Source organism: Anolis sagrei, chromosome 1 (genome assembly GCF_037176765.1).
Source record: "Anolis sagrei isolate rAnoSag1 chromosome 1, rAnoSag1.mat, whole genome shotgun sequence".
NCBI lineage: Eukaryota > Metazoa > Chordata > Lepidosauria > Squamata > Dactyloidae > Anolis > Anolis sagrei.
In genome coordinates, this window is record NC_090021.1 from 239,269,857 (window position 1) to 239,297,172 (window position 27,316).

The 27,316-nt window shown below is 38.3% G+C and overlaps 1 protein-coding gene across 9 annotated transcripts in view; it reads right to left on the reverse strand.

The window, feature by feature from the left end:
* Window positions 1-495: 495 nt before the first annotated feature.
* PPP6R3 (protein phosphatase 6 regulatory subunit 3) overlaps window positions 496-27,316 on the reverse strand; it is a 67,893-nt gene continuing 41,072 nt past the window's right edge. For 4 of the 9 annotated variants that reach the window (XM_060769815.2, XM_060769807.2, XM_060769773.2 and 1 more), the window contains 15 exons: window positions 25,784-25,933; window positions 24,572-24,636; window positions 23,051-23,166; window positions 20,841-20,926; window positions 19,169-19,255; window positions 16,985-17,082; window positions 14,851-14,905; window positions 13,601-13,731; window positions 12,064-12,182; window positions 10,786-10,936; window positions 8,707-8,813; window positions 8,099-8,249; window positions 4,230-4,247; window positions 3,800-3,919; window positions 496-1,975 (listed from right to left, as the gene is read on the reverse strand). In XM_060769815.2, the coding sequence (XP_060625798.2) occupies window positions 1,924-1,975; window positions 3,800-3,919; window positions 4,230-4,247; window positions 8,099-8,249; window positions 8,707-8,813; window positions 10,786-10,936; window positions 12,064-12,182; window positions 13,601-13,731; window positions 14,851-14,905; window positions 16,985-17,082; window positions 19,169-19,255; window positions 20,841-20,926; window positions 23,051-23,166; window positions 24,572-24,636; window positions 25,784-25,933 (1,506 nt within the window). In that variant the 3' untranslated portion in view covers window positions 496-1,923. The remainder of the gene's footprint in view (window positions 1,976-3,799; window positions 3,920-4,229; window positions 4,248-8,098; window positions 8,250-8,706; window positions 8,814-10,785; window positions 10,937-12,063; window positions 12,183-13,600; window positions 13,732-14,850; window positions 14,906-16,984; window positions 17,083-19,168; window positions 19,256-20,840; window positions 20,927-23,050; window positions 23,167-24,571; window positions 24,637-25,783; window positions 25,934-27,316) is intronic. The other 5 variants (XM_067462579.1, XM_067462577.1, XM_067462581.1 and 2 more) reach the window with 5 other exon arrangements.

The following is a 27,316-nucleotide window of genomic DNA, read 5'->3' on the forward strand; positions in this document are numbered from 1 at the left end:
TGTAGCAGCAGCTGGATCGGGTGCCCTGCTCCAGTAAGAGGGCAGCTGCCCGCATCCCCTGCCCGAGTGGCGTGGCCCAAGGAGGAGGGCGGAGGGAGAGTGCATGGGGGGGAGGAGTGGCAAGCCGCATTGCCATGGAGACCGCTGGGCTGTCCCTACCGCCACCGGCCTATGCTGGCTCTCCCTCGCCATAAGCCTCCGGCAGAAGACGACCCTCAAGCCCGGAGAGAAGAAAGCTCTTAAGCTACTACAAAAAAGAGGGGTGGTCTTATACAACAAGTATATCCTAAACACTAATTTTTGATGGAAAAGTTAGGGGTCGTCTTCTATGCTGGGAAATACGGTACTTCCTGTTTTGTAGTGGATGAAGGGAAAGCAGCAGCACAAGTCTCTGCCACATGTCTATAAACTATGACTAGCCTCTAATATTGCTGAACATATATTTGTGATGCAAATAAGTTCACTTCCATGAAGTTGGAAATAAAAGAATAAGCATACCAGTATACATTTGTTTTTATTTCTGTATGCAATGTAGTATTAGGCACATAGCTTGGGACACTTTCTAAAGTAAGTCATTGGCCATTGTTTAGAGTATCCTTTTGGCTTTTAAATACTGGTCAGGAAAACAAATGATGTAAAAATAAATGAATAACTTTCTATTAAAGAAATAAAAATGGATTTGCATCTAAAAGTGCAAAAGGTGAAGTACTTTAACCCTTCCACCAGACAATGTGGCAATATACAATATATTGCTTCTTTTTGAGAAGGCGGTTGGAATTTCATGACATAGAAAATTATAAATTACAATTAGTTTCCATAATCACTATATATATATACACAAGCCAGTTATGAAAAAAAAACTGGTTGAAAACTTACAAATGAAAAACTTCACACAGATCAAAACAGTGAAAGTATAACAATTAACATGCTCAAGTGCCCAATTTTGATATTTAAAGATATTATACCTTTAAAACGCATGAACTGTAATTACATGAGCAGCACTGGCATTGAATTATACCTAGTTGATTTGTCAAAAGGATTACAGTGTTTTAAATATGAAGATTGTTCCAAAATGGTTGATTTCATACTGCTTTGAATTAAAGTACATGTTGGTGAATGGGTTAAAAAAGTAGGTGAATCACTTAAATACACAACAAGCCATGTGCACTTCAAAATAGTCTAGTGTTTCACCTGTAAGGTATTGTTTTCAAGCAAACAAGACTTAACAGAACATATGGCTTTACAGTAACGTCAATTTGTCAACTAAGTTGTAACAATAAATACTTAAAATCTCTACCAATAGACTTACATTTTATCTGGTTTAAACCATACAGAAAACAATTATCAATTGAAAGCCTGCTGTAAAATGTTGAACACCATTTTTTTAAATCATTGTTTTAAATCTAAAACAATCAAAACATTTAAAGGGGCTTTTGCAGTTGAACAATTTTTGGCCAAAATGGAAAAAAATATGGACTTCAGAATTTGAAGAAGGGGGTACTGAAAATTATGAGAACTGCTAAATACTTTGGTCACTAATTGTCAAATAGTTATGCCTCAAATACATTGGATTTGTGTATTCACTTTTTTATAAAACTATTCTTACAGCCATTTTAACTATAGTATCACTACTATTGTTACTTGGGTGGCAAGATCTTATTTCACAGGCCACCCATCATTTAGAACAATACAATATAAACATACGCAAAAATTTCTTGGTATTTCTCAATGTGCAATTTTTACACTTATGAATTTCTGTACAATGTCTTAAAATCTAGAATATAAATGTTGCTGGTCCTGATCCCTTGTGAAATTAGTGCAGCAGTGACTGGCTCCAATGGGCTCTAGATGAAATCCGCAAGAGAAACAAATTCTTGGGTAATCAGTTCATATTCTTCAGCCAACAGCAGTCAATATCACATATCATACAGGGCCATTAACAGATGCCTCTGCTAGAAGAGCTGGTTGATCAGTCCTATAGTGTAAAAAAAAAGATATCCGTTTTAGCAGAGTACATCTTAATACTTTTTAATGTTCTATCCTTCTATTTGTTCTATCTTCTATCTATCTTTAGTCATTCTTGTAAGCCGCTCCGAGCCTCAGGGGAGTGGCGGCATATAAATTCGAATAATAAATCCCTTTCTCACCCAGTACCTCAAGGCTCCCTTATAAGTAGTAATCCAGAATTTTGCTTTGCAATATTGTCTGGCCCTCTGCATACTGTTGTAGAAGGAGGGGCAAAAAACTTACAAAGCCAACCTGTGAGCTGTATTGGGGGGGGGGGGGGGGGCTGCCAAGATTTGCAGGGAAACCAGGGTAATGTGTACAGAAAATGGGATTGGGGGGGGGGGGGGTCATCTGTGGTGACCTGGGGCTTGAGTGTGTGAGTAACATGTAAGGATGACATCAGACCAAAGTATTCAAAGGAATGTGAGTGTTGGGGTTCAGACCACAATTCTACCTCATACTCAGATTCTGCTATAACAGTGGTTCCCAACCTTTTTTTAACCAGGGCCCACTTTGACCAGAGACCATTCTCACTAGGGGTTCACTTTGGGCCCAGGGACCACTTGACCAGGGACCACTCTCCAACATTGGTACCAAAAGGGGCTCAGCTCTGCAGAAAGGAGTAGAAATAAAATAAAGAGGAAGATTTGCGAACTGGATTTTCGTTCTCGCAGACCAGTGCTGGGTTGGGAACCATTGTGCTAGAAGCAATTTCCCTTAAACATCACCAGTTGCTTGTAACAGTTTGTTTATTTATTTATGGAATTTATACCCTGCCTTTCCTCACTCAAGGGCCCAGGTCGGCTTACAGCCAGTAAAACGTGCAATATAAGAACTAAAAACAAGTTAAAACCGTAAATATTAATAAAAGCTGTAAACCACTAATTAAAATCCACCTAAATTACATTTAAAAACCACCCTAATAACAACACACACAATGGTAGAAAATGTCCACCAGCTCCCAGATGCTGAGGACCCCCCTATCCTAGAGAAGTATCTCTTCTATTTTTGCTGCCATTAAATCTGTATTATTCAGGCTCCTTTAGTCCATGAATTAAGACTGCTTTATATGTCCAAAGATTCAATTTCCTTCCATAAGTGTCTAACTATGATAAGATTCCAGTTCCTTCCATAAGCGTCTAACTATGATTAAGTGCAAGCTAAACATGCATTTTATAAGCTCTGAATACAAGCAAATCCAGTAAAAAGAACACTAATTTTGACTTCAATACACCCCCATTTTACAGCGTGAGATTTTATGGACTAACTCCACAAATCCACTGTTGATTTTTGTCCCCTTGTTTCAATTCCAACTGAGTGTGAAAAAATGATCAACCATAGCTGGCTATGCTACAGCTTCACGTGTATATTATTAATCTAAGCATCTGGGCCTAATTGAATTCACGTTTTTGATCACGTTTCTGTCAAAATGTAGGCTTTATTTTCTTTTGAGTCAAATTGTTTACAGTGCTGCAATGGTGTCACCCTTATTTTATGACTCCCACCCTGAAATCTGACAACGAAAGGGAAGCTAGAAACAATTTAATAAATGACATCTGATTCATGGTTAGCTGCTGGAAGATGTGTAACACTAAGAACTAATCCTGGGTTTTCTGGTTTTATTTTCCTCTCCCCTTTTAGAGTCACGCTACTTTAGATTATTAGCATATGGCAGATTATTCTATTCTTAATCTGTTTAGGACACTTAAGAAACACTTTGTCTTAAGAATTGGTTTTAAGCATTTTAAATACATAAATAAATCCACAAGCAGAAAACTTGACAAAGAGCTACCTCTGTTCTAAATTGCTGCAAGCAGGTTGTGGAGTTGCAGGAGTTTCTTCTCCAGCTTCTGTGTTCTCCACTACGTATTTACAAGAAGCATCTTGCGAGGTAGACAGTTTTCCTTCCTCACTAATGAAGAAATGGGGTACAGTTTCATTTGTGTTTTAAACATTCGTGTTATCATGCATTTGTGAGAGGCTTGGGGAGAAAGGGTTCAGAGGTAACATGCAAACAAATTTTAGAAATGACTGAAACATGAAATACAAGCACAAGGTTGTGGGTTCTGTTACATTCATCACTGGCATCAGTTTATGTATACTTTAAAGGAACTGGACTGGAAAAAATGCAGGATGTAAGATTACAGAGTAGTAAAAAGAGGAAAAAAGAATGTACATGGTGCCCAAAGTGAAACACATTCAGTATCCTTTTCTGTACATACCGATAGGATTTCAACACTCTGAAGCCAAAAGTGAGGGGGAGGGGAAAAACAGAAAAGGAATATAAAAAAAATACCATCAAGACTTTTGGCAAAAAGTAGCCCATGGAGTTAGCCTATTAATAATGCAACCAACCAGCAGTTGCTAATTACATACCATTATTCAAAATCTCTAAATAAACTACCCACTTTGGATGAGACTGAACTGAGGGCACACAATATCAAAATCTCAGACCCATTTCTCACAGCAGATGAAGCAGTAAACTGTTTGGAGTTAATCACTTCAGACTGAGACAAGGACTCACTTGTGCATGTATCAACTTCCTTATAGGTTAAGATTTTTATGAGGAAAATTGTTCCTTTTGTAAGGGAAAACTTTCCATCATATGAGGTTGCCACCTAGTGGTCGCATAGAAAACATTCAGACACAACCAAGTATCGGTATCTTCAAGACTAGCAGGTTTTACACAAGTATGAAGGTCTCTATGCCAAATAAAGAGGGCTAGTTTGTTTCAGTAAAAACAATAAAGTCTTCTGACATTGTTTCCAGTCCTCTGGAAAAGTCCAGACAATTTGACTGCCCTACCTGCTATTGGTGAGAATTGGGCCTCAGTCTAGAATGGTGGGATACCTCATAATTTCATGGAAAAGCTGCTCTGACTTTCCTAACTTTCAAAAGTTGGCAAAATACATATGTAAATGTCTCATATTTCTGTAGTCACAACTGCCATGTATTTAAAAAGAAAGTCCAATTTACACATGCACCTTTAGAATAGATATATACATATACATTTTGTATTAAAGTATCTCTATTTAAATGCTTGTCAGATGTGGCCCTTTGATAAATAATATAGGAAAAATACCAAATGGTAAAAATGCAGGACTGGTGAAATAATATATATTAATAGTTTGGTTCAGCAAGTTCGCAATTCATATTTCCACAGCACAATGTTCATTTGTGCAGTCAGGTAAATTTGCAGCAAAACAAAAGGACATCTAGGGGTAATTTAAACATACAGATAAAAATGTTGGCCTGGCCATCCAAACTATCATCACTGATCAATGAAAAATATCTAGAGTTGAAGTACCTTCTACTTGCTCTTTGGAGGGGGAGGGAGGGGTGAACCATGCAAATTAAGTAAATTTTATCCCTTTTATATGGAGGAAGTCCCTCTGATTCTGGGAAACAGGACTTTTCCATCTTGTCATGATATTTGGGACTTAGATTTAGATGTTTTGAAGGCAGGCTATTGGATTTATGGACGTCTGTTTGCCTCACGGATAAAAGTGCTAATTGTACACATGCAATTTATGTTATTATCTCTCCCTGGAATGAAAAGGATTCAAACAAAAGCTGGGCAGCTAGATACCTTGGCTTCTATGGAAGAGGGAGTTCAGCTTTGATACAAAGGACAGGTTGGTATGGAGGACATTATTGGGTTGAAAATACAGAATTCACCCACCCTCCTGATTGAGCTCATTGTCAACAAGATTTTCCAACTCAGAATATTGACGACACTTGAACTGAAGGGCAGACAATTCTCCTTCCTCAGATGGGCAGGAAGGGGAGGCATAAGAGCACCTGCAGAACTAAGTAGAGATCCCAGGGGGAAAGGTTTCTTTTAAACATGACACACCAAAGACTGCCTAGAACTGTGGCTTTTCATTTAAGGGCCACCAAAACTTGCTATTTCTCTTCTGCATACAAATGTATTCTGCTATCACTGCTTGCCAGTTCAATATGAACAGCTTCTCCCACAGTCTGAGACTAAGAAAACAAGGTGAACTTCCTGGAAGTTTTCAGCTAAAACTGTCATAGATGGGAGTGTGGTCAAGGAACCGGTTCCTTCCAAACAGCTACACCAGTGTAATCAGTGGCACTTGTTTCTCCTTCAGCATGAGCCTCTGACCTCCGAACAGGCCATCTTAATTCCTGGTGTTTTTTTGCCATTATATCTTTTCCAACTGGTAAATGAGGGGAGAACGTATATGGTGAGGAAGGATGTGTCTATCTCCACTGTTCCCTGCCCCACTTAGGGACCACAGAGTGAGGTGTGTATTGAATAAGCCAAGAAAGTGATCCAGAACAGATGCTTTGGGTGTGCCATTCACACCAGATTTCAGTGTGGACAGCCACAGAATCCCACCTGGCAGGATGGCTGGCCGAATGGGAGTGATCTCTAGGGGCCACAGATTCCTGGATAGTCAAGACTATATTTTGAAACTCACAACAGTGCACTTATCGTTCCCTTGCTGCCAGAAATATAAAAGGGAAACATAATTTAACACCCCCCTTTAAAAAAGCACAATTAATTATTAGAGAGGACTACATTTCTTCAAATATTTTATATCTTTATTCAGTAAACTTCCAACAACTAGACTCCACTAGTGGCAGTACTGCTTCACAATTTTATATTATTTAGGATGCAATAACAGGTGGCAGTGCCACTTCCCAACATTATGTATGTATGCTTTCTATGGTGTAATTAACTGCTAAGGCTATTAGAAGTGGCAACACTGCAGGAAAGGACTAGATAATGTACTGAGATGCTGTGAGAAAGGAAATTCATTGTAAAGCAACTCTAGTGAAAGGAAGCTGGATGATGGGAATTTGAAACCAGTCCCTCACTTAGGAAAAACCTCAACAGGCCCTGTGCAGACCTGCTAAAACTGCCAGGGTCTGTCAGCTGAGATGGAGGCTGCGGCAGGTGCTGCCAGGTACTAGAGGCAGCCATGGCATCAAGTCTAGGTGCAGCTGACTCCTAACAGCAGGAGAAGCAGAAGCATGTAGAGGACACCTGAGCATAAAGATTTGGTGTCTTCTCCACCCCTTCCCTGAGTCAGGCAAGTCACAAATTGAGCAATGAAGAGAAATGGAGAGGTGAATGGTGGAATAGGAAGCAGAAGGAGGAGAAAGGGTGAAGGCCACTATTTCAGAAGGCAGGATGCTGCAGAACAATATACACACCAGGTCAGATGGGCCTGGGGGACAAAATTCTGTATTGCGTTCTGTGCACTACAATTCAGGAAGGATATTGACAAGCTGGAATATATTCAGAGAAGGGTGACCAAATGAACAAAGGTTTGGGAACCAAGCCCTATGAAAACTGGCTTAGAGAGCTGGTTATGTTTAGCTTGGAGAGAAAAACGGCTGAGAGGGGACATGATAGCCATGTTTAAATATTTGAAAGGATGTCACATTGAGGAGGGGCAAGTTTGTTTCCTGCTGCTCTGCAGACTAGGACACAATGGAGTAATGGGTTCAAATTGCAGGAAAAGAGATTCCACCTAAACATTGGGAAGAACTTCCTGAAGCTAAGAGCTATTCGACAGTGGAATACATTGCCTCGGAGGGTGGCAGAATGTCCTTCTCTAGAGGTTTTTTAGCAGAGGTGGGCTGATTTCTGCAAGGTAGAATGGCACGGATTTGAATCCGAGTCTCCCAAAGTTGTATTCCAACACTCGGACCATTAAAGAATACTGCCCTGTTAACTGTATTACTTTCTAAGAGTCCTTCCAGACAGGCCCTATATCCCAGGATCTGGAACATTTCTAAAAAAATTAAAGAAACAAAAGATATACTAAAAGAGACAACAAATCTCTGATTCACAAGCTGGTATGTCAGGATGGTTTTTAAAAACACTGCCAAAGAGACATAACATTTAGAAATGGGTTTAGTGAAGTTCACGGAAAGGGAACATGAACTCAAACTTTTAACTCCTTCATTCTTTTAAATAAAGTTCTTATTTTTTCCAGAGCATAATATTTTTAAATGCTACCAAGATGAAGAATGGAAGACCAGACCAACAGTTTAAAGATTACATTAGTTAAAGCCTCCTTAAGGTGAATCACAACAGGATTGGTTTTCTCACCTTTTGAAGACAGCCGTTTCAGTCTTAGCATCTACAGTAAGGCTAAGGGTTTCCTTCATGCTGCCGTTCATGACCGTCTCAGTCACCTTGTCTGCATTTTCTGCATCATCTTCACCGTCAGAACCAGCTTCCATTGCAACATTTCCTGCAGCTGCAGAAGACAATTTCAACCATGAACATGTTTACATACGAAACTGTTTAAAGCATTTACTCAGCTGAAAAAGCTCCCAGAACAATACACACGAAATCAATAAACAGAATAATCAGATATCCTTTGGAATAAGATGGACATTGGTGGATGTCCAGTTGTTCAAAGAGCCCAAAGATTCTGATATTTGTGTATTTCTTGAACAACATTCTATATCCTTTGCCATATTTATAACTGTTGAAAGCCACAAAAGTAAAGTATATGGTTGTTTACAATCGCAAAAAATACCTATGTGTCTGCTCAAGCCACATCACAGTCCGTTTTCATTTTAATGTCCATCACTCATAGAGTCTGGAAGCTGAATGACATCAAGACTATTGCTAACTGCTCCGATTTTAAATGCATAGCAAGTTCTCCCCTTTTTGTATAATGTGTTTTGGCATTATTCCAGTACTCTTACCTTCCGTCTGATTTGCAAGTGCAGTGACATTTGCACTAAGAGGATCCACTGGCTCTGTGCTGGTTTCCATCTCTACAGGCGAATTACTTCTTAATGAATCTTTTGAACTTTAAAAACAAAACAGAAGCATTGTGTTACCTATTTAACAAGGACAAAACTGGTATTACAGCTGGCCCTCCACATTTGTGGCTTTCACTTTTGCAGATGTGATTAAAATGTTCTCTCTAGGAATCTTTAGGTCCTCCAATACAATTCTATGGATAGCTTCAAATGGAAGTTGACCATAAAAGTGTGCTGAGAGACCTAGAAATTCCTAAAGAGATGTTGTTAAATTAATTTAAAAAAACATTTTACATACAGATGTGAAATTATTTTTATTTGTAATTTTCCACTTTCAGAAGGGTTCTCTGCCCCTAACTCTCAGTGAATGTGGAGGGCTGACTGTACTGTATATGCTAAGACAAGTGAGAAATGAAGGCTGTCAGGAGAGCAGAGGCCTCAAAATGTACACTAAAATTTAGGAGTATCTGAGGATTTTTTTTGGGGGGGGGGAGGTGAAATATCTTTACTTGCAAATACAAGTGAATGAGGGATTCATTGGGCAAATTCAACAGTGGAGGGGGGGGGGAGAGAGAGAGAGACAGAGGACATGGCATCCTGTAGCTCCACTCACACAGAACCCCTAGAAAAAAATGAATGTTCTACATGCTGCTTCTGCTGTCAATGCATTTTCTGTCTTTTACAAGTAAAGTAGCTCTTAGAGGAAAGAGGAAGGGGAGGGACCAGTCCAAGCAGATCTGGATGCACCATCAACTGGTGCTTTATTCATCTGACTGGATAGAGGTAGTAACCAATAGACTTGCTCTGCACTATTTCCAGGGTGCCTATCCTGCTGGGTGGCACAGACTGACCAAAGCGTTGCTACATTCAAACTGGAAATACCGGCCACAGGAGAAGGGAGGCAGGAGGGCCAAAGGGAAACTCCAGCAGGAGTAGCACCTGTCTAGCCAATGCCAACAAGGCCCCCAAGAGAGCAGGTCTGTTGGGCAGGTAGCTTGGCGGGATCATTTGCACGATTCCCTCCCTCCCAAAGCTCTGAGGATTCTTTTGCTAAAAGAGTCTTGTGCTCACAGCCAGGAGAATGTCTGGGGCTTTTTACAGGGGTCTCGTGTGAATGAAGCCACGGGAAACCGTATCCTCCCCCACCCCTTCTCTTTTCTCCATCAAATTCCCGGAAGCAAAGAAGCAAGGGAACCTTGAGGAGTAACTCAAGAGTAGCTGCTGGGCATGTAACTTGCCCCCTTTCCCCCAGGGCAGAAGTGGTGGCAAAATGTTTTGGGATATGGATGTTTCCATATTTTTTTATGTCAGGATAAGTGAGGATTAACTTAAAAAAGGAAATGTATTGAAAGCAAATTAATAAGTCATGGCTACAGCATCTATTTGAAAGCTAAAAATTGTTATTTCAGCTCTTCCTTTTAGGAAAAGGACATCAAGGAAAAAAAGTTTTGTTTTAGAATACAGAAATGAAAGATGAGAAAGCCTTTCGGTCACTTTCAGTACTGGAGGAACTGAAAAAATTGGACGTTATAAAGCTGTGCTCAAACACAACACTGGCCAGAACTGAAAAAACACCATATAACCAAAGTGGGGAGAGGAGGAGAGGAGTGAGCTTGTGAGTGGAGGGTATGATGATCCAACTTTTTCATTTTCCTGTCCAGATTAAGGGCAATTTGAAAAGTTTCATTCAGACAGTTTCATTCAGACAGACTGCAAGACTATTGGTGCCACTCTTCTGTTTTGCCACCTCAAACTGTGGAGCTTGATGCCAACGGCTTCCAACAAAAGAAATGGGGAAGGAATAGTATTTGTTTGGTCTTCGTTCACTAGGACATATTTCCATCTTAAGAAATCATTTATAATATTGTTTCACTTTGTGTTATAAATATTCTACTACAAATGGACCCTTACATAGTGTCTGAAGTCAAACTTAGGAAAACAACATTTGCATGGTTAACACCACAGTTTCTTTCATTTCACTCACAAGTTTTTGAGGAATCCAGTCCTTTTTTTTTTTACCTTAGAGATGTGAAATCTGAAAAGGAAGCCCAGCCAGTATCTTTTGCTGGCATTGGTTCTTCTGTGCTCCATACATCAGACCCAACAGAATCCAGATTGGTGCTGTGTGTAGTTTCCATAGGAACATCAAAGTTAGCTGACCAATTAGGTGCTAGAAAGATAAAAACATATGTAAATATATTGAATATAACAAAATAAAACTACAGCAATTTTTTCAACAAATCCTAATAGAGGTCTTGGGGTAACTAAAATGCTTGAAGACTGTCCTGCTATTTTGCCACAATTACTATTTTGCCACAATTGCTAACTGAGGAGTTCTTTTTTAAAACCAGATATTAAAACAGAACAATGCACACGGTATGCCATTTTATATTCATATTCATATTAAATTGATATAAACTCACCACAGACATTGAGGAACACATACCAAATATATTTGAGTATAAGCTGACCTTTTCAGCCCTTTTTAAGGGCTGAAAAAGACCCACTCGGCTTATACTTGAGTGAGGGTCCTGGTCAGCCTATATTCGAGTTGGCTTATATTCGGTTCAGCTTACACTTGAGTATATAGGTAATCAGAGTTGGATAGTCTTATCTTAAATTACAGTTTTAATATTCAAAATATTAAATGTTCAAAAACATTTCACCTACTGATGCCTCAATTAATGTAATTTTGTTGGTTTCTATTTTTTATTTTTGAAATTTACCAGTAGCTGCTTTATTTCCCACCTTCATCTTATACTCGAGTCAATACGTTTTCCCAGTTTTTTGTGGTAAATTTAGGTTCCTCGGCTTATATTTGGGACGGCTTATACTCAAGTATATGGTATTTTCAATAGTTTGGGACATAGAACTCACCATCTCCTACATTCATCTAAGACTTCTGTGGAAACTAATTCTGAATCCCTCCTTTGCAAATGTTCCCTCCCCTCCACACACACCCATTTATCCAAAAGATGAATGATCTGTAAGGACTTGACTATATGATCAAATATCTAATAATGACCAAGCTATTACTTATACCAACATAATAAGCAAGTTTGTATTTCAAGACGATCTGGATCAAATTCCCTAAAATCCTAGTATGATGACCAAGGATTAGGGATAACCTATGTCTCAGTACCTAATCTCTCAAGTGCAGCAAATTGTCTATACATGGTCTATATTGTCAAATTAGGCTGCTTTTATTTTTAAGTAATTAATGCCTGTTTCCAAACTAATCAGGTGAACAAGTATTTATTGTTGTATCACTTTCATTGTGACATGAGCATTACTTACTTTCATTCAAATCTACTTCCATCTTGTCTTCTGCGTTGGTGCTTGACTCAAACAAATCTTGTTTCGCTCCATCTTCTTCTTCAGAATCTGTACTCTCTTCACTGTCTGTACTGCCTGAGCTTTTTATTTTTTAATGAAAGAGAGACAATCATGTCCTTTACATGAGATTTTCTCTCTGACACTTTTTTCTAATGATCAACACATAGCAAAGATGTCCAGGAAGGACGAGCACAGGAATAGATCTGGCTCCTCTCTGTTTTAACACAGTCAAATGAAAAGATGGATTCAGATCTCTCACAACACCTTACGTACTAAGACATGAGAAACCTTTATAGCTTCCAGACTGTTCAGAGTTTGACTTTTAAAAAGAGTATTCTTCATAACATTTCCACTTTGTTTTTGCAGACAACAGAGTATTGTTTTCTTAAAAGCTGAGACAGATTTCCATGCTTGTGATTCAGAAAACTTCACAAAAAATATTAAAGGAAAGGACAAGTATAACATTTTTTAAAAAGTCATTCCATCCCTGGTCCCGACTGGACCTAAGTGATTCACCTTTAGGCATATTTCATCAAGATTGAAATGATGGTAGCAAGCCATATGACCTGGAAAAGATAGGAACATCACCTCTCACCCACTCCCTCTCTCCTAAATGTTCAGGCTACAGCGAGAATCAGAAGCTTTTTTTAATACTAGAAGTCTGAACCACTTTAATTAGTTATACCTACTAGGGCTGTGCGATAGATGAAAAAAATGCTTCAAAACCCATTACAAAATTAGGGGGCACCAGCATTTTGTTTCTAAAGTGTTTCTAAAATATCGTTAGTGAACAATTTCTTACTATAATGAGAGTAACACAATTTTGCACTGTTAGTCCATCAAGTTTCAGAACGTTTCACTTATCCACAGATTTTTGGGGAATTTTCAAAGTTTTTATAATCAACAATTTATTGGAACTCTGACTTGCTGCTGCTACAGAGAGACAAATCTCTCCTCTATCCTGATTGAGGTTTTCTGATACTGAGGAAAAATCTGGAAAATGTAGTTTACGGCAAGGCCTTTTGAATTCTCTGGCATAGAGCAGCTCCCATGCCCAAACTACATTTCCCAGAATTATGAACTTTCTCAGTCTCTTCCCAGCGAACTCTGCTTTCTCCCTGCTGCTTCCCTCTCTTAATGGTGAGAAGCCATTAATTTAGGGAGGACTGGCAGCCTTTTTAGCTCTACTTTGCTCACTTGCACTGAAAATGAAACTGACTCTGGGAGGCTTCTGAGATTTACAAAATTCAAACAAAAAAGTATTGGGTAAGTTTTGATTCTTAGGTTTTTGGTGCAGGACACACCCACATGTCGGATATCACGACATAAGTACGAATTTGACTAATTTTATCCGCCTTATAAAGACTAACGATAATTTTGCACAGCCCTAATATCTAACAACTTTTAAGATTGAACAGACTTAATCAGTTTTCAGGCCATAGCATTTTTCCTAACTTTAAATTACAAGAAAATATACGCTCTAGTATCTCAAATTTACCTGGATCTTCTTTGAGATTCTGGTGTAAAAGCAATATGTTTCTCTTCCCAGATATCTTCTTCATCTGAACCACCATCGTCAAACTGCTGTATTCTCTCCTTGCAGCATGCCTCAAACAAAGCAATATTGCCCTAAACATGTTTAGAAGCAAATATATGAAGAGGAATAATATCATCATTGACATTCAAAATTTGCATTTTCTCAGAACATATATAATTCAGCAGGTCCATCACACATTATAGCTGACAAAAATGTTATAGTGGCAACTTCTGAAAAAAAAATGTTCCCTGTTCCAAGTGCAATAAACATCAATGGGACTGTTTCTTAACATGCTGACGATGGTGGTTCCTCTCAAAGAAGATCCAGGACAAAAAGAATGACAACAGGGCCAAGAACCAAAGATGGAGCATGAGCTGTATGCAACCTTTAGGTTGTCAGTTAATTATCCGGTCATACTCTTTATTACTCTGGACATTAACAGCAGCTGTCAATATGAGCATTTATTATCTGAGAATAATGGAACAAATGAGAAGTGGGAGAACTCAAAAAACAAATATTCCCAATATTTAGTGAGAGGATCAACACAAGGATCACTGAATTAAGCTTTCCCTAAAACAACCTCCCCAACATTTCTAGAGAATATGCCAAAGACATCTATCTATGCAGTGTTATCACAAAGAGCAGTGAGGAAAGGGGCTTCCAGGTTCAAACCAAGTATTAATAGCAAGTATGCTTTGGATATGATCTCTCCAGTGTTTCCATGAGACATCTTCCTCTAATATTAGTTTCCCTACTATCATAGAGAGAGGGATAGGGTATACCGTTTCCGGGGCTCCTTAAAGATCTCCAAAATGTAGCACAAGGGCAGGGCTTATCCCATCTGCTCTTCAGCTACATACAGTACTGGGAAATGGTGAGAGCTATCATGTTCCACAGGGGAAAGCAGACTGTAAACTCTTAAGGACTGAAACTAAAATTCCCTTCCCCATTACAGCCTGCTGTTCCTCCCATAAAATGTTGTCTAGAAACTTGGGGAACTCTTTAGATTAGATAGAAGAGCTTGCTGTGGAAAGAAAGGAGAGGTTCCATTTTTGTGTACAGAAATCAGAGTTACAGAGAAAGAAAGTTCCGAAAGCTTATTTGGTAAAAATGCTCTTTAGCAGTAATAGGACTAAGTAGAACAGTCACTCTTTCTTTCATTGGCTCCCACATCCCCCACACCCATGAATATGGACACAGAATATACTTACACTTTCATTTGTATTGAGGGTAAAATTGATGTCTGACACACGATCAAAAGAAACACTGTGAACAAAGTACAAATTTATACACTAAAAACAAAAGAGAAATGGCATTCTAGGTCATAGGTATACCCTAAATATTTCATTTTATACCATTTTATATCAGAAAGACATTAAAGTGACATTTCCTTTTCTAATATGAATACTGGGAAGCATCCTGGTTCTTCCCTTACGGTTTGGCCCTCAGTTTATAATACTGACAGTTGCATATAGTTTTTTCTCTGCAAAGAATAATGTCTTGTGGCTACTTCAAAAATTACAAAAACGGAGTGCCTGAGGACTTCATACATTTAAAATGCAAAAGCAACCATGTTTAAAGCATGGTTGCCAGCAAAGAGGCAGGTTTGGTCTCAAATCACATTTGAATATCTATGTCTTCAATACTGACAAATACATTTCAAAATAGTGTGCTTCCTAGCTCTTGTAGTGTGTGAAGAAGTGTATATTAAAATCTTCAAAACCCAACAAGCAGTTTGTGCTGGAGAAGTAACAAATTACACCTCTTCAGCACATGCTGAGGTAAGGAAAGGAAGAAATCCTCTTCAACGTTGAAGTATTCGCTCAACTACAAAAAAAAGGTGGCCAATCCTTGATGTTTGTCTCTATAAAATGTCTTCATTTTGCTCTGATTGTAAGAAGGGAGGAGAAATAATGTAGAGTGCAAAAGACCTATTTTAAATGAAAGAGGAATATTATATCTGAAGACTGCTAAACGGTGGACATGTTTACACAGAGAGAACTGCAGGCAGAATAGGATTTTCATTTTGCTGGGGAAACTACTCCTTGTAGGAATGTCTATTAACATTGGGCCCATGCTGTATTTATATATGGGGTAAAACTTTCTGTTATAACCTGGTAAATTCATATGAACAGATAAAATAAATTTCAGACATTTCCCTCTACCAAATTAAGACCATAAAATACGGCACAGTAGAAGAAATGCAATTTAAATACCCAGAGATGAAACCTGTCCCTCCTATGCTTACCCAAAAAGAATCAACCTTCTGACAACTTGCATATCTGGATTACACAATATATTAAATTCTGATTTTAGTTTGGACCTCTAAAAATGTCTAAACCTTACTTCATCATTTACAATTATTTTGAATCTCTCTAGTTCTCTTTGTGATATTTTAGCATTTGCTTGATACCTTCTTTGAGCAATTTGTATGCATATTTGTTGCTGCTATCTTAAGGCAGACATCTGATACATCATTTAAGAAAAAAAGGAAAGCTGTCAAATTCGAGCAAGCTGTAATTAATACAAAGTCGAAAGTAACATCTCTAACAGTGAGTTAAAAACAAATTAAAGAATCATATGTGATGAAGTTTAGGAAATCACAGCACAGAAAATCACCACAAAGAAAGCTACATGGATTGGAAAAGAGCACGAGTCCTTGCTGCAGAATTGGAGGACTCCGATCTGTTACTGATATTTAACTAAGGCAATGGCTTTCCTTCAGAGAGACTTTGTATGGAAAAGTCTTTACTCTTTGAATGAAAATATATCAAAACAAAGCAAGAGGTGCATATGCTTGCAACATTGAACACTCTCCCACAGGGAAGAGACTACAGAAGTCAACTCTTGCTGTAATCCAAGCTACTTATCACCTACATTCTTAACCACCTATAGGAGTCGAACTTATTAAATATAATGAAATGGTTGTGCCAATTAAATCCATTACTGTTTTTAGACCGAAGTGATTCATTCCTCACCTAGTACCCCACTCCTGTTGACTACAGATATTGTGCTATCCCATAAAATAAATTTCAATAAGAAAAATTCTATGTATTCCAATCCTTGGTAATTCACATCAGAATCAAGAGGCTTTAGAGAAAGGAATCTAAATAGTGGCATTTATACTGTATTATTTAGTGAGGGTCACTAGAAAAGTTCGCTTCACAAATACTAGGGGTGGAGGTATTAGATAAAAAGCTGATTTATTTCCAGTGTGCACAATGCATAAGTGGGAAATGAACAAGATTGACCACATACAGATTATTATCACTAAGGAGACAGCCACTGACCACTGCCAACACAAACAAATGGAAAACAAAAGGCAGACATTAAAGGTGTACTCACTTGCCGATATCGTCTTGATCAGCAAACTTCTCATCGTTGAAGCCAAACTGGTCAATAAAATTGGACGTCATTTGTTGCATCTGATAATCAGAAAAGGCCTGGCAATCCCAGGACCAATGACAGTGATATAATGATTCTAATAATAGTCTAAATACTATTTGCCCATTTTGGTCCAGAAATACGTTTGCTCAATTACATGTGTATATACTGAGTGGGTGGGGAACTATCAGTAATGCCTGCAACGTATTAGATGTTTGCACCAAAAAACAGAAGGGTGGAGGAGCAATCATCTGAACAAATATTAAGTTTAGCTTCTATACAGTATTTTTAAAAAATGACATGCAATAGAGCAGTGCAAATTTGACATTATGGATATTGTGACAAGAAGTGTGAAGAGGAAGAACCATGGCACCCTCAACACTTACAGAAATATAGGTGAGTTTTGCTGACCAGAATTAATCATACAGTAACTGTGATACTTGTTTTGGAAGAAATATTTTCAAAACAAAGTATTTAAAAGGCTAAAACTACTAGTATATCTTTGGAAAAACCATGAAAGGACTCATAATTTTCATAAGCTTGTGATGTTTGCAAAAACATTTAAGGCAGTGGTTCTCAACCTGTGGGTCCCCAGGTGTTTTGGCCTACAACTCCCAGAAATCTCGGCCAATTTACCAGTTGTTAGGATTTCTGGGAGTTGAAAGATCAAAACATATGTGGACCCACAGGTTAAGAACCACTTTTTAAGGCATCATTTCATTCTTTGCTTAGTCACCAAAGAAGCAGGAACAACAGCCCACTTGACAAGTCTCCAGGTCAAGAGTAGAAAGCAGCTGTAGAAAGGGATGGAGCCACATGAGCTCCCCCCACAAGACCTTGGAGGCCCCAGACACACCTTTGGTTCTAACTGGAGACAAAAATACCCCATGAAGCAAGTCATTATCAACATGTTTTGGGGGCTTCCTGGGTCATTTTGAAAACAGGAGTGAAGTCCCTATTCACTTTTTGATTCAATAACAGGATCTCTTATGCCTGACTGGGTCCAGAGTGAGGTCAAAACATGTTGAAAATAGCCATGTCATTCTCACATAACACAAAAAAAGGTTTTGAAAAAAATTTTGACTGCTGGAAAGGATGACTCAAAATGTGGTGAGGATACCTTCCCTGCTCCCTAAAGCTCTTGGACAAAATTTTGTGGGTTAAAACATTATTTTACAAAAAAATATTGTTTTCAACCTAATCTTTGGGCCACAAAATGGCCTTGGGGGCCACATGTGGCCCAGAGGACACACTATGCCCACTGCTGCTTTTTTTTTAAAGGGGGGGGGGGTTAGTTTCACTTTTTGGCTATGTTCATCATTAATCTAGACTCAGATTTAGCAAACCAAGATTGCATTGTTGATGGAAACAAAGAAAACTATTTTGGCACTTGTGGCACCTTAAAGACCAATCAGTATTTGCTAAGTTTCCAGGGACAGTAGCCCACTTTATCAAATGCATCACATCGGAATGTGATCATCTGAGCCTGCAGTCACACGGCAAATCATGTGGAATTAATGGTGATGAAACATATCCATATCAAGGGGAGGTGGAAGCTATACAGAATCTGTGCACATCGCTAGGATGGACAACTCACACACAGCTATTGCCAACATGTTAATAGCTCAAAATCACTTCAATTCACTAAGTTTTATTTTTTTCTGCTATATTGTATTATTTTTAATATGATAACATGCTGTTGGTTTTTTTATTGAGCTATCTTTTTATATCTAGAAGGATTATGACAATCAGTTAATGACAGCAAAACAATAACACTAGGAACAATAACAACTGTTGAGAAATGTCCCCAAAATATTTCCAGCAACAGGGAACCATGCTTTTAAATCTTCCAAATGCAACATAGCCCGGAATTTGATATTGAAATGTATATATTTTCAAATTGCGGTCTTTCAGAAAAAAAAGAAAGACAACTGCTAAAAGAGAATTGAAGAGTTCTAATCCAATCAGCAACACACGCCATGATTATTGAGATCTGGGAAGTTGTGATAAAACACATTGATCAAGTTGATAAACATGCTAAGCCTTTGAAAAGCTGCAAAATCCTACAGCAACTATCGCACCATGATCATTTTTCAAGCTAAATATCAATGCATAAGATTGTGAACAACCTAGAATTTAACTCACTTGCTGCAAAGATGAATCTTGAGAGAAACCAGTTTCTTTAAAATCAATTTCATCATCACTAGAAGAATGAATATGACATGTAGTAACCTAGAGACAGAACAGGCAAGGCATCAGTGTAAGAAACCTTGTATTTCTATCAAATAAAGCTCTAACATAAAGTCCAGAAGCTTTTTAATTGCCTTCAGGATTACATCACACATGAAAGCAGGTTTTGATAAGACATGCATAAAATCCAGAGTATAGTTGTGACACAAATTAAAGGATTTCATTTTGTTACATAGGTTGGGTAGCCAGCCTTTATCTGGACTGCTTGGGACCAGAGAGGGATTTTTTTTTGAAAATCTGTATTTGCATATACATACATACATACATGAGAGGTGTTTGAGATGGGATTGAAGTCTAAACATGAAATTGTAGAAATATTTTCACTAATTTTGTACATGAAACAAAGTGTGTGCACACTGAACCATCTCAAAGCAAAGGTGTCACAATCAGGGTACAGGGTGGCAACCTGTGCTCGGCGGGGTTACACTCTCACCGAGGACACAGGTTTGCAGTCTTGGGATCCTCCTGGACTCAGCTCAAGTGTCGGTGGTGGCTGGGAGGACCTCTGCACAGTTAAAACTGGTGCATGAGCTGCGACCTTACCTCGAAAAGCCTGACTTGGCCGCAGTGGTCCATGTCTTAGTGGCATCCAGAATGGACTACTGCAATGCACTTGGCAGTTAGTACAAAAATCGGCTGTCAGCTTACTAACTGGGCTAGCTATAGGGCGCATACCACACCCCTGTTAAAGCAGCTCCACTCCTTTCCGACAGGCTTGGGGTCCAACCTATCTTTGTGACCACATCTCCTTCAATGAACCGGTGTGGGCTCTGAGATCTGTCGGGGAAGCTCCTCTCTTGGACCCACCACCGTCGCAAATACGGTTGGTGAGGAGGAGAGAGGAGGCTTCTCGGTGGTGGTTCCCCAGCTCTGGAATGCCCTCCCTAGAAATTAGGTTAGCCCCCTCTCTTCAAGCTTTCCGATCCAGTCTAAAAACATGGCTTTTTAAACAAGTTTTTGATCTTGAGTAGATTTTAAGGGTTAGTCTGAGGACTTGGCAGCTTTGACACTGGGCTTGTTAATCGAAAACAATCAGTTTTATCCACAGTTGTGACTGTGTTTTATAAATTTGGAATTTTAATTTTATTATGTGACATTTTATGGATGTCTGCTCATGTTTTTATCTTGTTTATGACTATGTAATTGTTTTTATTTTATGTGCGGCACTTTGGAGTGTTTTCTTAGCCACCCTGAGTCCTTTCAAGGAGATGGTGGCGGGGTACAAATAAAATCATCATCATCATCATCATCTCAGCCAGCCATGTGGACAATTTCAATTTCAAGGGTAGGGTACTGGGTTTTCAGAAATCCAGATAAGAGATGTACAACATGTTCCAATGCTGAAGTTATTAATATACAGAAAACGGCATTAATCTTTTGGGACCTAAAAGGCCAGCATGGAGGTGATCTATACATTATTGTAAAATATTGATGTAAAATCAGTAAAACAAAAAAATCTGTAATTTATTCTTTTTGTCATTTCAGATGCACTTACTTTGATTGTTAACTAAGAAATTTACATTTTAAAACAACAGCATCTTCTCAATTTTCATCTTATAAAACTTACTAGATCCACTGTGTTCCTTTTGTTTGTTTCGCCTAAGGAGTTTGTGCAGAAAGTCTCCCATCGCTCTCTGACTTCATTTGGAAGCTCTAGAAGGTCAAAGAGAAAGAGGTTTAAGTATTAAAACTATTGAATATTGTCATTCAATGCACAGTATTCTAGATGTTTTCACACTTTATACAACCAAACATGTTTACAATCTCTAAGGTAAACCAAGTGGAAGCTATGCATCTCAAAAATGATGCCTAGTTCCTCCTTCTGCCCAGAAGGAAGGCAAGTGAGACTTCAGGTAGATTTGAACAGCGACACATAGCTGGGATTCTTCCTGTGAATAAATTCCCAGAATGTTTGCAAAGACTGGGATTGTGATGCCACAAGGGACTCCTCTATGAAGATTAGGGATTAATGCTCTTCAACAAGGGATTAACTCAGATATTCAGACTGACATAGCAATCCTTGGCCAGTCAGAAGCTGTCAAATATTAGAAGAATATGGCTGTGCAGATGGCAGCTGACCTTTCTTTCCTCATCTAATGTTATCTGTAAGACTCACCAGGAACAAGGGCAGCTTACCTCTTCACAGGACAGCCGTCAAGGACAAATACAATAAAATAGCAGGACTTTGGACACTGCCAAATAGACAGAGCATAAAACTAGGGCCACATTCAAGTTCTAACTCAGCCTTGAACTTCATTAAGTGACACAGGGTCAGTTCTTATTTTCTTATTACTTAAAATAACTCTGTAAATTAGTTTATATGTTATAATCATAAGGATATAACGTTCATATTCATAAGGACTTGACCAACTGTTTTTGACAGCTCCTGCATCCAATCCTGTTTCTGACTACTAGCGTGGACAGCTCCAGCCCTTATGCACACACATATTGTCCCTGTCACACAAAGCATGACAGAGACAGAAGCGCTACTTCCCAGTATAAGTAATAAGAAAATAATTGGGCTTCAAACCAGCATTCCAAAATACAGTATTATCCCTGATCTGCTGGGAATCAGGAAAGATAACTACATGTTCACTGTATGGAGAATGGGGAAGTGGGGGGAGGGCTAGCAAAATGAGGGTTTAAGACAGCTGTTGAAATAAATTGTGCTTTTGCGTTATGACTTTAAATCCTGGAATTGCATCTATATCAAGAATAACAATTGAATAGCAATGCCAGAATTCTCTGTGATAACCTTTTTATTTTATACTGATGGCTGCTGAAAAGGAGCAGCAGTTTTGAAAAGTGTGGCCTAAACCAACTCTCAATTGCAACTAAAATAGACCCACTGTATCATTACTGAATGATAAACTGGCATTTGCATGAATCCCACTGATTCAACTGCTCTAACTCTATTTGGGACTAGCAACTAGATTTAGGTCACCGCTGCCTGTAGGCTCAGCTTCATCTAGAAATGTCTGCAGGTCAAAGAGATTTCCAGTCACTCACTGATGGATGTCAATTCTAAAAGTATCCTTAGCACTTCCTTTACCAAGCACAATGGGCTCAAGTCACCAGGGCTGCGTAAACAAAGTATTAGATTATGCTTGTCTGTACAAAGGCTCTCGCTATAGACCAATATTTTATTTTTTATAGCATCCAGGCAGTACTCATACTTCAGGCTATACAAACTAAGTATGTATACATGTATACCTTAATAATAATAAGTATATCTTAGTAATTTAGATCATTACTAATTGTCAAAGTCAGCAAGAACAAAATTTAAAAATGACATTCATAATTTATCGAATGCTGAGGCCAAAGCAGAATACTAGGTGAAGGGGCTTCATCTTGCTTAAGATACCAGGGCCCGATGCTCAACCAAATGTGCAAGAATGAGAACCAATTACATAGCAAGGCTATAACCAAGGATCAGCCCAGAAAGCTCAGGACAGAGTTAAAAGTAAAGACTTGGTATGGGAGCACAGCAGATATGATATTTAAACAGTTCAATGTATTTTCAAATACGAACAAGACTAATTTCAATTCTCAAACAGACAGAGATGCAGTTATAGATACAAATGCATACAAAATGTACACAGACTCTATTACAAAGAAAAGGCAAAGTGATGCTGAAACAGTCCAAAATGAACTCAAAAGGTCAGACACACAGCTAAACTGCAACGGAGCCATTTGACCACTCCTATTCCCTACAGTTTCTGAGAATCAGGAAACAGATCAAATACCAGAACTAATTGCTTCTTTTTAAAACAGTACCTTTAATTAGTTGCTGTACAAGTGTACAATTTGGCCCTTTATCAGTACTGTGCACAATACAGTTAGCTATTCTTGTTAAGTGGCCCATGTAGCCGTATCTTCTTCCTCCTTCAGCCCTGAAAGAGTCCAATATAGTTTATTATTTATCAGGAAAATGATGACCGCCCCCCCCCCCTCCAGTTATGAACTGTGTTTTATGTTGAGTTGATACAGCATGAAATGAAAAGAGCAAGTGTGATTTAATTAGTTAACCATCCATTAAAAACAAATGAAGCTAAATTCATTCTTAGGGAGTTCAGTATTTTATGCTCCATTCTATAAAAGTTATTTAAATATTATTTTTTAATAGCTGAAGGGACAAATGTTACTTTAAAAAAACCTGAGGGGAATAGATATTTAAGTCAAACCGTTCCTAGCATATAATCATACAGAACATAGTACAAGCTGATGAATTACTAGCTATTATTTAAAATTAAAATCTGTCGGTCTTCACAGAATAGCACTTTCCATCAAATATATCATCTTCCAAACTTAGTTCCAATATAATTCTGTATTTTCATTAAAATCTACTGAGGTTGTATTAATGAAAACAACTCAAAATGTTGCTTATGAAAATCTGTATGATCACAAAAGTCAGCAGTGAACAGTTGTCAAGACAGCTTTGACTTATGACAACTCTATAGATGAGAAATCTTCAAGAAACTCAATCTCCAGCAATCCTGTTTAGCTCTTGCAAATCCAGAGCTGAGACTTCCTTGACTGAATCAATCCATCAATAATATGGTCTTCCTAATTGTACAATTGCCTTCACTTTACTGGGCATTATATTTTTCTAGCATGTTATCTCATTATACCCAAAGAACTATGGCTTCAGATTACTCATTTCGGCTTTTAGTGTGAGATTAGGTTTAACATGCTTTCAGGCCCATTTATTCATTATATCATAGAGTTGGCCATCTGTCGGGGGTGATTTGAATGCAATTTTCCTGCTTCTTGGCAGGGGGTAGGTCTGGATGGCCCATGAGGTCTCTTCCAACTCTATGATTCTATGATTCTATGACGTTGCACAGCATTCATAGAGCTCTCCCCCCAATAACACATTCCAGGGGACTGAACTATCTTCCTGCCTACTTTCTTCATCTGAAGGTCTAGTTCCTTCACAGGCTCCCTTCTGAGTCTTAGTCAGTGAACATTGCAGGAGCAGAAATAGGTAAAGCTAACTTAAAGAATCATAGAATCACAGAGTTAGAAGAGTCTATATGGACCATCCAATCTAGCCTCCACAATCGAAGCATTCCTGACAGATGGCCATTTAGCCTCTGCTTAAAAGTCTTGAGAGAAGGAGAGTCCACCATCCTCCAAAGCAGCATGTTTTACGCTTTATCAAAATTTGTAGTTTGTAATTAGCACTTTAGTTTAGATTCCTTGTAAATTAAATTAAATTGCATGTCACTCATCCAATTCTTAAATGTTACACAACATCCTGATAATTCACTGGGAGAAAAAGTATTGACTACTCACTGTTTCTTCTCATTCATCTCCCATGCTTCAAGTATTCGTTCAATTAAATGGCACTTAAGGAAAAGCTACCAAAAGAAACAAAAGAAACCTTTAATTTTTTCATAACAAGCCTATGACATTAAATACCTTTTTACAAGTAATAATCAGTTAAAGCACTGTACAGAACAAAATATCAGATTGGTGACTGGCCAACTAAACACCAATAGAGTAGATACCAGTTCTCTTCAGTACTAGTTTACATGTACAGTGGTGCTTTCCAGTCATAAATCTTGATGTTCTGTGTTGTGTGGTTTTTGGGGTATACGGACATGTTCTAACAGCATTTCCTCCTGATGTTTCACCTGCATCTGTGGCTGGCATCTTCAGAGGATCCTCTGAAGATGCCAGCCACAGATGCAGGCTAATTGTTAAGTGTTAAGTGCAGGAATCATGTGGCCCTCCAAATGCTGCTGAACTGCAAGTCCTTGAATTTTTAATCATTGACCATGCTGGCTAGACCTACTGGGACCTACAGTCAAGTTTACTCCACAGGGCTGCATGACTCATTCCCCCGTTTACTACTAGGAGTCTATTAAGAAACATCCCAGCTGTAATTCAGCTGCCTGTGCTCTGACAGACCTCCAGCAGAATTACACTGACAGAGCTTACTGCTCTGAATCTCAGCCTTAAAAGACAATCTAACCCAGTGCTACACACACTGTATTCTAAAACATACCATGTTTATTTTTCCCATATTTTCAGTTTCCATATTTTTGATAAGAATAGTACACTGAAATTATCTATATACTTTGTTTCAAAGTATTCTGCTCCATATTTACTTAATCTCTTCATTGCTGACAGCTTTTTTCAAACATGTGAAGTTTTTTTTATATAAGCAGTACCTATTTAATCTCATAAGTAAATTGCATAGAAGCATAAATTGTATATTTAAAATAAATACCAAGTACATGTACTGAACCTCCTTTTACTTTGGGCTACAAAGCACCTGTTTTTTGAAAATATATATGGAATTTTGCTTAATCAGGTCTGGGAATGAAGCAAGGTATTAAGTATTAAAATACTTTTTGAACAATACAGATACTTCATCTGTTTATACTCTCAGTAGCCTTGACTTTATTCTACTAACCCATCTGAGTAAGCATCAGTTCAGTCATACAGAACCTACCACAGCTATACTCCAAGTACTGCAAATCATAAAAGATGTGAACTTACATGTTTCAGCATAAGGTTGTCTCCAGCGGAATCCTGATCTGAGATTGTACCATTTTCTGCACTTTCAAAAGGACTTGCAAGGATCAATGCAATACAAATTTCTACTTGAGTGTGCAAAAAGTTATTCCATGTGTACTTAAAAAACATGTCCTGCAAAAAAAGGAAATTAAAGTGAGAAACAGCCCTGCCAGGTAGTAAACATGTAGGCCTGAATTCAACATTTCTGAAAATGGAAATCTGCTCTCACAATCCTGCCACAGATAAAATAGAAAAGGGGAGATTAATCACCTAACATTCAAGTGATGGAGGCAGAGAGGGCACTGGCCAAAACCATTCCCCTAGCACACCACCACCAAGAAGCTGAATGGGAACAAAAGGAGCCCTTCTGTCTTGGACTGAAGCCACAATATCCAAATCAAAAGAAGAAGTAGAAACACAAGAACTAACAATCTCAAGCTGTGTTTTTTTTTTTTTTTTGGTAAAGAACCGTAGAAATTTTAAAACAGTACTAAATATATTTCAAATTCAGTTATTACTAACACTTTCACTGCAGATAACTGTTTTCTATAATAAAAACATTTAAATCTGGTTCCTGAGGTCTGTAAAAGAAGCAACCTTTAGCATTAACTCTGGTATATAGTTAGCAACAACTTATTTGTGCAAACAGCACTTCAGAAAAGTCTAAGCATAAGAAGTTTCTCTGATTTCTGCATTTCTAATTGAACAGAGATGACTATGGCCATATAGACTATGTATGATACTTTATCATAAAGATGTTCTCCTAAGCCATTGGAAGCACAGCTTTTATGCACTAGTTTAACTGCCAGTCCTATTCATTCCCTGCAACATGAAATAAGGAAAAGTGCATGTATTTCATGTTCATTTATAAGACTGCTGTAGCTACTGAAGCAACCCTCCTCCCACGACACTTTCCCCAGAAGTCTGACTTTGCAGTGATTCTTTTGAGGACCTTTGTTTTGGGCTCCTGCCATTCTGCTACAACTGATCCTAACAGAAAATATCCTCATCCTCATAACTTCTTTAATCAAGGCAGAATTAAAATACAGGCAGGACCTGAGTTACATTCAACTTACAAACATCTCATAGTTAAGAACGGGGCTAAGACAACAGGAAGTGAGAGAAATCAAATCCTAGGAAGGAAAATTCACTCCTGGAAGCGTTATCATGGAGAAAAGTTGTCTCCACTGAAGCTTTCTCACCAATCCTTGTTTCCACAACAAGCCAAATTTTTGAAAAACCAATTTTCACATGGACAGAAAGTGAAGTAAAATCTTCTCAACGAGGGTACAGACAGCAAAACAAACACCACAGGGATGTTAGCCCTTCCCTATGCCCCCCCTCTCTCTACACACACACACACACACGCACATACATACATACATACATGGCTGGAGTTACACTTCAAAATGTACCTGTTCTGACTTAAAAACAAATTCAACTTAAGCACAAACCTACAGAACCTATCTTGTTCATAACTTGGGGACTGCCTTTACAGTAACAAATAAACATGTA